Source organism: Oreochromis niloticus, linkage group LG1 (genome assembly GCF_001858045.2).
Source record: "Oreochromis niloticus isolate F11D_XX linkage group LG1, O_niloticus_UMD_NMBU, whole genome shotgun sequence".
NCBI lineage: Eukaryota > Metazoa > Chordata > Actinopteri > Cichliformes > Cichlidae > Oreochromis > Oreochromis niloticus.
This window is the reverse complement of record NC_031965.2, coordinates 5,611,438-5,624,546: the sequence shown is the minus strand read 5'-3', so window position 1 is coordinate 5,624,546 and position 13,109 is coordinate 5,611,438. Positions and strand designations below refer to the sequence as shown.

Here is a 13,109-nt window from a genome sequence, read left to right as displayed (position 1 = left end):
GCATCACCATTTGTCTTCAGCTGTCTGAGGCAATCTGTCTGATGTATTTACAGATGCTCTGTTTTTCATCATGAAATGTGGAACTTCGTGTATTTTTTGACTCATTCCCATTGGCCTGTGGAGTACCGAGGTACTTAAGATTTCAGTGATACTGCCAGTGGGGATGGAGGGTAGAGCAGTGTTCACATCTACCAGCATTTCTACTAATGAAACTCTGTCAGGTAGCTGGGGGCTCTTGGTTGGTGGCTACTTTGAGTCTCGCTACAGCCGCAAACTCTCCAGAGAGTTATAAAGCCTGCAGAGAGGATTATAAGAACGGATCTTCCATCAGTGGACACAGAACGCTGTAAGAAACGAGAACAACACATCATGACAGATTGTCAGGTCTCTGATGATGTGTTGCTTCAGGTCACACCCTCATTGCACCAAAACAATCAAGATACATCCAGAGATGCAGCAGAGTGGACAGTCTGTCACACACACAACACGCTTCCACAACAGCTTCTTTCCCACCACAGTCAGACTGATGGCAAAAACAAAATTACTAAAATACACACAAAATCAAACTGATCCAGTATGATATATATTTCTATATGCAATCCACATTTCAGTGTGCAATAGACTAACATGCAGTATTTTTCTATACAATAGTCATTTATGTATAATGAAGGAACTGCTGTTCTGTGCTTGGTTTAGACTGAAATGATATAGACTTAGACACAGACTGAAAAGCGCTAGATTTTGAGCTCGTGAGTGAAAACAGTAAAAAGCAGTGTGTTTAACAGGAAGTTGAGATAGATAGACTATCAATATTTGCTAAGGGGAGGAAGAAACAATGCTATTAAACTTCGTCTGGGTTTCAGGAATGAAGTCGGGTTCCAACGGCAGTACTATACATACATACATATATATATATGTGTGTGTGTGTGTGTATAAAAAATGTATGTCCATTATTCTCACTATTGTTTTCACTGTGCTGTTGCCTTTGAATCTCCAGCTTTGATAGTAGCTGTCTTCTGTTGATGATATTGCACTGATGTTGACTTAGTGTCCACATGCATTGCATATAGCACCTTTCATTGGGCCGGAAAAGGGTGGAGTCCCCACTCCGGGTCAGGGATGGGTTCCTGCCCCAAGTGGAGGAGTTCAAGCATCTTGGGGTCTTGTTCACGAGTGAGGGGAGAAAGAAGCGGGAGATCAACTACAGGAAACGGATTGGTGCTGTGGCTGCAGTGATCCGGACGCTGCACCAGTCTTTTGTGGTGAAGAGAGAGCTGAGTGTAAAAGCGAAGCTCTCAATTTACCGGTTGATCTATGTCCCTAACCTCTCCAATGATCACGAGCTGTGGGTAGGGACAGATACAAACAGCAGAAATGGGCTTCCTCCGAAGGGTGGCTGGCCTCTCCCTTTAGTTCAGTTCAGCCATCCGGGAGGGTTCTGACAAGGATGCTTCCTGGGTTCCTCCTGGGTGAGGTGTTCCGGGCATGTCCCACCGGGAGGAGGCCCTGGGGCAGACCTAGGAAACGCTGGAGAGATTATATCTCTCGGCTGGCCTGGGAAAGCATGGTGTTCCCCCGGACAAGCTCCTTAGGCTGTTGCCCCCGCGACCCGGCCTCAGATAAGCAGAAGAAGATGGATGGACGAACCTGTCATTGGGTTCCATAGTCTTTTTTTCTCAGTGAGTTGGTGCCCTGTTTATACTTCAATTACAAACTAAGTAAAGTCTGGAAGCTGAAAACAAATGAAACTTTGCTAGCTTATCAAAACTGACATGGACAGTGTGAAGTGGTTGTTCTCCAAGATAGAAGTCAGCTGTGGCAGACTTCTGCCCCTATGGATCTGGTGCTGTCCTTGTGCTACCGTGATCACTGGAGCCGTGGTGTCTTTTAAGTAAGTCTTTTCTAGTCACTGGGAGGATTTCTTGAGGTTAGCAACTTCATCTATCTGTTCATACTGCTGTCAAAAAGTATTTACCTCCTTGCTAATTTCAAATTTTTTGAAGATTCATCATCACACTTCCATGTTTCAGATCATCAAACCAATTTTTATTATAGACAAAGATAGCATGAGCAAATATGAAATATGCTTTTAAAAATTAATTTAATGTATTAAAAAGCTGTCTAAACCTGTATTCTTAGTGTTTTCATAGCGTTTTAATGGTTACGTAGGCACAGGACCAGAACAGAGCTGGCGTCCAATATAATCACTGCAGTCAGCCTCCTGACATTATTAACGCAGCCATTTTTGTAAAATGCTGACATCTCTCATTAGCTTTAGGTTAGAATGCAAGCTCTGCATTCAAAAGCAAAGCCCTTGAATGTTGGCTTTTCAGTGGAAAATCTACCAAGTGAACTCATTCTTAGTCCCTTTTAGTGCAATGTATTCAACCATTTTATCTCAATAATCTTTTTGTTACTTCCTGCTTTACATCAATATCTTAGTCTAGTTTAGTTTCACAGTAGGTTGAATAGGTGTTCAACCTCCTATGAACTCAGTTGGTTCAAGGTCTGTTGCTAAGTCGAGTTTTAAATAGAGGCAGTGGAGGAGTATGCTTTGAAATATTCATCATCATTAAACATGAGGACAGCCTTAGTTATGCCCTGTCCTACATTAGCCATTCTGCTGGCCACTGCATCTTTGAGCAGCCCATAGATAACTGGGTGAGGCTTGATAAATCAGATGTCCAGCATTGAGGCTTTATACTGCCTGAAGTGCCAATCCAGCTCTATCCCTGTTCTCTTGCTGGATAACCTTTTGCAGCTAATGATGTTATTGACTGGTAAATTGTAAAAAACAGGGCATGTAGGATCTTAAAAGAACAGTGTATGTGAAAGTCTTAACAAATAACAGTATACCCTTGTAGTGCAGGTAATTCATTGTTCCCCGAGAGGAACCTGTTCCCACAGTTGTTTTCCTCTATTCTACAAACACTATGCAGACAAAAGTATTGGGCCACACCTTCAAGTCTTTGAAAGCTATTTTCAGTAGGGCTGCAGCTATTGATTATTTTAGTAATCGAGTAACCTACTGATTATTCCATCAAGTAATGGGATAAGAAATACTTTTGTTTTATTAATGAGCAACAATAAAATATTAAAAAGTGAAAAAACAGAAGGAAGTGGTCATCTGTCAAAAAACTAAACCCTTTGACTGTATTTATGCGCAATATTAAAATGACATTTTTGAAAGAAAACATTTTTTAAATGCAAAAATATGTAAATAATCTGAAGTACAGTCAAAGGTCAAAGTCAAATAAAATAAGATGTCTATGCAATCTAAGCTGAGGCATAAAAATGTACCTGTACTCTGTGTTCTTGGAAGGCTTTCTGATTGTAATAGGAGGCAACAGGAGCACTGACAGTGTTTTGTCTCCAACATAGATGAAGTAGACTTATTGTGTGTTTATGTTTATGAGTTTTAAATCTGCAAGTGAATGAGGGAGATGTTCCCTGTAAGCCTTTAAAGGAGAATGAGTGGCTGTAATGAAAATACCCAAGCATATCATCATCCTGAAATTTGACCTGTACTTTGATGCAAAATTTTTGTGATGCTGAAAACAAGACATTACAATGGTGTAAATCTTCATTAATATTAATAATAATTAAGTGTTCAACCTAACAACCCAAAGGTCAGTGGACTAGAGTTTTATTGGCTTGTAAAAAAGCTTTTGTTTTAAGATTTTTACATGTTAATGCATTTTAATTAATGCAATATTTATTATACATTATTATAATATTTCACCTTATTTCACAAAAGCTTTTAAGTTAATATGGTCTAGTGCACCCCATGTTTGTTGCAGATATCGCTTCCACACTATAAACCCAGTGTGGTGCATAATTAAAAATATTAAAGCAGACTGACCTCAGGTTTTATCAACTAGCACTCAGTTTAGGTGAGTCTCCAGTCATTTTCATTCAAAAAGCTGATCAACATTTACTCTATACTGTACTTCAGTACTTTACAACTCACAGGTATCTGCATTACTTGAACTTTGGTTCCCCTTTTTATTATTTTTTTATGGCTGCTTTGATATATTTTGTATTTTACTTCATCATCTGACAGTATATATTACTGTAGGAGTGTGTGTGTGTGTTATTTGAAGTTATTTGAAAGCACAACTTTCCGCATCTAGTTCTCTATCCATATTTACAATAATAATGTTCAGCTTATTTCGCAACAACCTTACTTAAATTTTGTGGCTACTCTGAGTACTATTCGCTAAGCTAACATTAGCTACTAACCTACTGTTAGCTACTCTGTTAGTGGATAGTATGTGGCACAAGTTAATAACTACAGGAGACATTGTCCTAAATATAACTTAAGGAATAAAAAAAGGTTTTACTTACCTCACATTTTTCATATCACCAATGGTATCCTGCTTGAAGAAGAAAAAACCCACTTCGTATATAATGGACCTTAATACACAGCAACACACTGACTAAGTTTAAATCATTATTATAACACCTAGTGCTTTTTTGAAATTTAGTTTTAATTTCAGTGTCCTGACATTAGTCAGTGTGAGCAGCAATCAAACAGTGTTCCCTGCCTCTTTATTTGTTTAGTATGATGTGGGCTATAAGGAATTTTCTGAAAATCCGGAATATAGTACCAAGGAAACATACACATTCTCTTCTTTTGCAGTCTTGCATTTTAAATGAAAAACTTCAAAACAAAAAGACGTTTTACCCTTAGGCAGCCAACACAATCCAGCTTCTTATGCATGTTTTAAAAGCTCAGACACTGAATGAAATTCAACATCAAAAATGTGAAAATAACAAAGAATAAAAAACTGGAATTTTTCCTGTCGTGTCCACTAGTAATATTTAATAGACATTTTGTTATTTTCATAAATCTTACTTCTTTATTCATTTTTGTGACCACATTTGCATTATAATGCAGCCGTACAGAAAAAATGCTTAGTAGCATCTGACCAGAATATTTGTGTTGCTTCATTTTATTATTTTAGCACTTTCGAAATGTTAAAGTGGTATTTCACAAGACTTAAAGGCAAGAATGAAGTTGTCCAAAGAGATGAAATATGATGGACTATAACTTTAGTTCCCTGAAGAAGAGGTAAAACACACCTGTGTGCATCCTGGTTGAAGATAACTGCACATACACACCCCATCATCCACTCAGGCTGTCGGATGGACAAACCTGGGGCTTTATTTCATTCCTTTCTTTCAGGGAACAAAAGATACAGTCATAACATTTTGTTTCCTTTCAATCACTTTAGTTGGCACAACACATACAGTATGTGACACATATATATACCCCACATCGCAGCCACAGAACTGGAGTCAGACGACCAGTATTTAACTTGCACTGTCACGGTCAAGTAATAGAACTAAACAAAAGTACAGTGATGACGACCGGAGCACAAATATCACCCATTCCCCTGTTGGAAGTGCTCTTACATCCTGATGCAAACTGAGACTTTTGGTTCTGTAAGCTAGGGAGATAGACTCCACAACCCAGTGGGAGACCCTGTGTTCAAACAGAGCTTCACCTCTGGCTGGATTAGCTTGGCAGACAAACAAGTGGTCAAATAAATACACATCCTGAATGAATCAACATAACGCAGGAAATGCAGCTCCATCCCCTTGCAGAGGTGTCTGTGGACATGACCTTGGAAAAAGACACCTTTCCAATTGCAGACTCCTAGCTCAGCAGCCTGGGCTCCCTCCAAGCGTGAAGAGCCAATAAGCAATTTTGGTAATCGATAGTGTGAGACAGTCCAGCACTGAAACATTCTTATCTTTTAAAGACTGAGCAGCAAAAAAACAGCAAAAAAAAATTAAAATAGTAAAATCCTTTGGAAACCCAATCAGCATCCCAACTGAAAATAAGCGAGGCTGACATGAGACTCAGTGTCCTGACAAATGTACGTGGCTGAAAAGTGAGCGTATTTCGAGCCCACATTTCTAACAACTACTGAGTCAGGGTAGCAAGCATTACTGAAGGGTCAGTGAGAAATCCAGATTGTGTGACAGATCCAACAACAGTTGCATTGCCACTTTCTCTCTTTAGCATGCTGCAAGAGCTTGATCCAAATGACACGAATACCGCTCTCTTTGAGGGGAACTAACGCTGCCTCAAAACATTTGGCGAGGGTTTGAGAAGTGACAGACAACCCAAAAGACCGAACATGGTATCTGTAGGTTACACCTTTGAATGCAAACCTTACAAATTGGCTGTGGTCTAAGTATACAGCCACATAAAAATAAGCAGGTTTCTTGGCAAATGAAAGGGGGCCAGTTTGATTCCAGCCACAGGCACAAATCCCCCTTGGTTGCATCAGAAAAGAGACTGTACCAAATGAAAGATGTGGACATACCCACTTTGGTGACCCCTTGTACCAAGAAAGTAAGTCAATGTAGTTTTAGATCAGTTGTTGTAACCCAGTATCTTTAGTCAACTCCATTCAAAAGTCGAGTGTTAGCATCTTGAACTTGTAAGATTGCAGATGCTTGCTTAACGCATGCAGGTGAAGAATAGGATGAAAAACCTCTCCCTTCCTTTACAACAATAAATAGAAACTCTACCAGCCTTTGTTCATTTTCTACCTTATTATTGCCACCACCTTGTCTCCCACAATAATCTTTACTACTGAGAAGAAATGAGACAGCCTGGTCCAGAATTGTAAGAACAGTTTTCACCCACAGATGGGGAACACAAGCTGAGGGGAATGTGCAGTCTGTCTGCTACATCTTTGAGCCTCTGTTTAGTCTGTAAAGACAGTTACAAACAGAAAATTGCAGTATGTCTATGCTGTCCTACATATACTTGCTAATGTTACCTTATGTCTGTATGCTATATGTATACACAAGAAAGCTAACAGTAGGCAAAAACAGCCAGAGTATAGTTTTATCCCCCCCCCCCAAACAAGGTTCATCATGCTGAATTTGGCTGAACTTGGCAGCTAGGGGTCAACATCAGCAGGACTTGTTATTTTTATTTAATCATCAGCAGGGATTGTTTGATTTTCATCATCAGCTTTATCTCTCAGCTGTCTTTCTTGGATCATATCCAAGTGAAAATGCAATACACAATATTTGGCTGCTTTATGACAGTAAGTCATCTTTGTTGTCTTTATACTGATATCCAGGTGCACAGTGTATGCTGCTCCTCCAGCTGCTGCACAAAGTACATGACATACAATGCACGGATACCAGGTAGAGCAGGGCTCCCTTGTTAGAGCCAAAGCAGTCATTAAAAACAATAGCTTTCTAGAGTGATGCAGAGGTTCTTTAATCATTTTAATTGAGCTTGTATAGACTAATGCATGTAAACTGTCTGATGTAATATTTCAAAACACTGGACAGAGTTTTGGTAACATTTCAGTATATTATTGACTGCTACATCATCACTACTTGCTCAGACCTTGACATAAAAAGTAACAAGGCAGTGCATTTGAAATTACACAGGTTCTTCACAAATGGATATTGTCAGGGGATTACTGCGTCGAATTCATCTTGTGTGGAATATGAATATGTGTACATTTTGTAGTTTCAGAATAATCCCTCAAGAAGTCACTCAAGCATTCCACCCTGGACCAAGTTATTGTAAAGAAGGACAGAATGGCATCACCAGAGAGCCACAGCATAGATAATTAAAATTAGCTGTGTGCTCATTTCATAGATGATCAACAGGGAAATAGTGAGCAGTCCCTCTCCTGATAGTTATGCTCTCTGAACTCTCCTGGTCTTAATCATATGCTCTGTGTATGCTTTGATCCAAACTTTACAGATACTAGACATAAAGCACTAACTGTTACATAAGTAAAGGGGCTTTATAAAGGCACTCATAGTAGTCTATATTACACATTAACTGCGAAGAATGTCCTTCGGGGACATGCTGATGGCAAGTAGAAATATTATGAGTTGAATAGAATAAGATGTATATAGAGATAGATACTGTGTGAAGATCCTTTGTCTCCACTGCTGTTTTGCAAGGCCTCAGCCCCTTCAGCCAGATCATTAAGGCTGGCTATGGATACCAGCTGTGGAATGGAGCAAACATTAGCCACCTCCTCTACATGGATGACATCAAGCCGTATGCCAGGAGTGAACAAGGCATTAACTCACTGATCCACACCACTAGGATCTACAGCAGTGGTACAGAATGTCATTTGGACTGGAAAACTGTAATCAGATGACAACAAAGAATAACAAGATCAAAGCAATCAAGAGGATTAGAGTGTCAGAGTCAGTATCCAGGATGAATCAACAAAGATTCAGGAGTACATCTGAAAGATGGCCACAACTGATCGTGTGAATATCTCAGGCCGCAGAAAACTTAACAAGAAGAGGAACCATCATGAAAGAGCCGACCCCTGCACAACGTGTACCAATCATCAGAATCATCAAAATACTTTATTCATCCCAGAGAAAATTGTGCGGTCACAGTTACTCCAAGACAGTAAAAACAGTAACTAACTTAAGTAAATTAAATAATACAATATGTTACAAAGTTACAAAATATAACTGTGGCAGGGGTGTGGTCTCTGGCCTGCTGCAGTGCATTGGGGAGGTAGAGCAGGTCATCTTCTGATCGGAAGGTTGGTGGTTCGATCCCTGGCTCCTCCAGTCTGCATGTCAGGTATCCTTGGGCAAGATACTAACCCCAAATTGCTCTCCCATGTGTCCATCGGAGTATGAATGTGTGTGAATGTACTAGTTGTGAGAACGGGTGTGATTGGGTGAATGTGGCATGTTGTATAGAGCGCTTTGAGTACTCCAGGAGAGTGGAAAAGCACTATATAAGAATCAGTCCATTTACCATTTGCAGTGGGCCAGAGACCACACCCCTGCCACAATAACAATTAGCTCTAGTCAAAACAAACATCTTTAATTATAAATATTACAGTATATTAGCTAAAATTGAATATATACAGTTGAAATTGAGGTGCAAATCTTGTCATATTAACGTTGCTAGTTTCTCTGCAGAGGACGTGATATTAAGGGTGTGCAAATATTGCAGTGTGCACTTGTGCTTTGGATGCAGGGCTTGTACAGGGAGCCACAGGCACGAATGATTTCCTGTGTCGTTCAGTGGTGCATTTGAGTGATCTCAGTCTCTCACAGAGTGTGCCCCTATGACAGGCCAACACACGCAGTGGGTGGGAGGTATTGTCCAGCATTGTCCTTATCTTGGACAGCATCCGCGTCTCCGACACCACCATAAGAAAGTCCAGCTCCACCCCCACAAGGTTACTGGCCATGTGGATCAGTTTATTGAGTCTGTTGGCATGCGCGACTGTCAGCCATGCGTCGAGTGTGGCAATTGCCATAACAGACTCATCGAAAATCTTGAGCGTTGTCCAACAGATGTTAAAAATCCTCAGCCATTTCACAAAATAGAGACAGGACTAGCCCTTCCTGTACAGTTCAGTGGTGTTTTTGTCTCACTCCAGTTACTGTCAATGTGTACTCCAAGGTATTTATAGTCCACCACTATGTACACAATGACCATTTGGATTGAAACATGGACCACAATCATTTCATTGGTCTTTGTCACATTGAGCTGCAGATGGTTCTGCTTGTACCACATGCCCACCGAATCCCTGTGGTCTGTTTCATCACCCCAACTTATTCATCCAACGTACGTAGAGTCATCAGAAAACTTCTGAAAATGGCAGGTCTCTGTGCTGTGATGTAAAGGGTGAATAACCTTGTCAGACACACAGTGTTGAAGACACACATATTGTGGTCTTCCTGTCAGGCAATCTACAATCCAGGACACGAGAAGGGCATCTACCATCCATCGCTTTGAGTCGTTGAGCCAGGAGGGTCAGCCTAATAGTGTTGAATGCACTGCAAAAGTAAAAAAACATGACCCTCACGGTGCTCGCTGGCTGGTCCAAATTGGTGAAGACATGATGGAGTAGGTAGATGACGTCACTATGAGGTGGGGCTGGTAAGTAAAGTGAAGGTGGTCCAGATGCGGTCTGACTATAGGTCAGAGCTGATCGAGGGTCTTCATGATGTGGGAAGTCAGTGCCACTGGGATGTGACGTCTTGGGTACAGGCATGAGGCATGACCTCTTGCACAGTAGGCCAGTTGATTTCCTCGCTGTGGGGCTCACAAAACGCCTACCCGTCTGTTGCCTCAGAACAACTCTGTATTTCCACTAGGGAAATGCCTCCTAATACTCCTTGTAGTCACAGGCTCCCTCTTCGCAATAGGCACAAAGAGCAGGGGGTGAGGTGAATCTGGCTATGATTCACTAGATCACTAGAAGAACCATATGTGTCCTTGGCATTAGTATATAGTAGATCTGAAATTCTCTCCCCTCTGGTGGGACAGGCCAGATACAGGCAGATAGAAGCAGTCTTACCAACTGCTGGACAAAGCTGGACTGAAAGGGAGCACGGAGGCACTAATCACAGCAGCACAGGAACAAGCTCTGAGCACAAGATCCATAGAGGCTGGGGTCTATCACACCAGGTAAGACCCCAGGTGCAGGCTGTGTAAAGATGCCCCTGAGACAATCCAGTACATAACAGCAGGGTGCAAGATGCTAGCAGGAATGGCATTCATGGAATGCCATAACCAAGTAGCCGGCATAGGATACAGCAACATATGTGCCAAGTACGGCCTGGAAATCCCGAGGTCAAAATGGGATAAGCCCCCAAAGGTGATGGGGAATAACTGAGCTAAGATCCTGTGGGGCTTCCATATACACACAAACTGGTGATGGCTGACCAACCTGGCATTGTAGTGGTAAAAAACAAAGGAAGAAGGCCCAGTGATAGTGATATCAATACCAAGTGATAGCAACATCAGGAAGATGGAAAACTTAAAGCTTGAGAAATAGGATTTGATAGCATCCAAAATCTCCACTGTCAGCAAAAGCAACCAGTTTTGCATAAAGCTTGTTCCAGGTTTCAGGCTTTAGAGATGTTCTTTTTCATGTCCTTTTTTTTCTCCAGTTAGGCAAAACTCATAGCAGCAGTGAAAATCTTTGAAAGTGTTGGAATGGGAATTCCCATCAAATTAAAAACAAGCACAAATTGAAATGAACAGAATCATTTTGTACTGAACATTTAAGTGAAGCAGGTCATCATAACTTGCCCAGTTTGGATAACCTATGTTTTCTTTTGTGTGAAATTAGATTTTTAATTCTCATTGATCATATCCACATTCTCATGTAGATGCCTTTTAGTCTGGGCTCCTCCCAGTATTACCAAACATTTGTATTTTCCAAGTATATTTGCCCCCTTTATTCTTCCCTCAATATTTCTTGTTTTTATTCAATATTTTGTGTTTTTTCCATCATGAAGAATGTTTAAATTATGAATGAATATTTTTTTTTGTTGTAGTGTTTATAAAATATGTACTTTGGATCTTTTCTTGTATATTGTGTGTATATTGTATAAGAATGTTGTACAGGTTTTGCTTTGTACAGCACTGTGCAAAGTTTGGGAACTGGTTTACTTTGTCAGGGATGTCAGAATTTGAAATTCTCAGAACTTTTCTGAGTATTTTTTTTCTTTCTGTATTATTTTTACAGTATCAGAACAATCCACTTGTCTTCTTCATTCATAGGTATACTGAAGAGCTGAATACTGAAGTACTTCTAAGTATGTGTCCAGAAACAGAAACATGTAAATAAGAGGGTCATGACGAATCATCTTTAGTACTGCAACTGATGCTCAGGTCAGATAGAGCCCGGAGGGCAGCGTCGTGCACTGTTTCTTGGACTGCATGAAGAGACTGACCGTGCTAAATCTACAGAGGAACTTTTTTCCTGGCTTCTTTATTAAAAGCATCAATTAGTAATACACTGCATTTGCACCACCAGTTACTACACATGTCATCATTTTAACCAGGACAGAAATCCACCAGACTTCCACTTTCCTTTGGTAAAAACACGCAGTTTTGCTCGTGTCCTTGTGAGGAGATGATTCGAATGTTCATCATTCTTGACATATTCATGGCATATGGGTAGAAGCTGAGCAAATGAATTATGAGAAACAACAGGAACAGATATCTGAACTAGAACCAGTTATCTTCTATTTGCTGTTGTCTGTCTACTGTCAAACTATAGAACTACATCCAAATACATCCAAAATACAAGGAGGTTGTGTTAATATCTTAAATGTTGAAAAATGTGCTGACAACATAAATTCAAAATATTGTTTTTAACCTTGAACCCATCCTGTCTGTGTGTGTATCTCCACAGTATGTCCCAGCGGAAAGTTTGGTAAAGCCTGTGCTGAGACCTGCTTGTGCACTAATAATGGCACTTGTAACCCCATCGATGGCTCCTGTCAGTGTTACCCTGGATGGACCGACCAAGACTGTTCTAAGCGTAAGAGGCAACGTTTAGAGCCATTTTTGTACCGTAACATTTATTAACTTCAGTTTTACAAAAGAACAAATAAAATGTATGTTGTTATTCACCCCTCGTGTTTTAGTTGATCAGTGAGAGACAACTGAAGTAAAAAACTCCCTAAAGGCAGTCACTGGAGTGGCTTTGACATTAATTATCCTTCTTACATTGAACATCTACCACAGTCACTCAGTATGTCTGGTCTTTACTATGGCAACATTTGACATAATATTATGTATTTATATATTACTAGACTTATATGTGTCTAGAAGAATCGAATAAATATTTTCAGAAAAAAGAGGAGGGAAAAAAAGTGTCCATGTGCAGAAGTGAATCCTAGTAAAAGACACTGCAATTTGCTGTCATGGAGCATTATAGTGTGAGTGTACTGACTTTTATTGCATACTCCACGTACTGTATGTGTCTTTGGAAATGTGCACTTATTTTTGTGTGCTTCTGGCAGCATGTCCTTGGGGCTCATGGGGCCTTGACTGCATCCACACATGTAACTGTCACAATGGAGCTCAGTGCAGCGCTACAGATGGAGAGTGTATCTGCAGCCCTGGATGGACAGGACTCTACTGTACTCAGCGTATGTTTCTGTCTCTCTCACACACACGGGCAGTTCATATACACATACAGACCAAGCAAAATCCTCTGGCTGCTGTGAGAGCTCATCACTAATGCACACTCACTATTTGCAATGTGTTAGTGCCTTAAACCTTTAACTCCATCTAGTGACAGGTGAAAAAACTGCATACCCTTGAAATC

The 13,109-nt window shown here is 40.4% G+C and overlaps 1 protein-coding gene across 1 annotated transcript in view; it reads left to right on the top strand.

The window, feature by feature from the left end:
* Positions 1-13,109, top strand: part of LOC100701872 (multiple epidermal growth factor-like domains protein 10) — a 67,768-nt gene that overhangs the window by 25,866 nt on the left and 28,793 nt on the right. The window contains exons 9-10 of the mRNA XM_005463549.4: positions 12,189-12,317; positions 12,802-12,930. Of these exons, the coding sequence (XP_005463606.1) occupies positions 12,189-12,317; positions 12,802-12,930 (258 nt within the window). The remainder of the gene's footprint in view (positions 1-12,188; positions 12,318-12,801; positions 12,931-13,109) is intronic.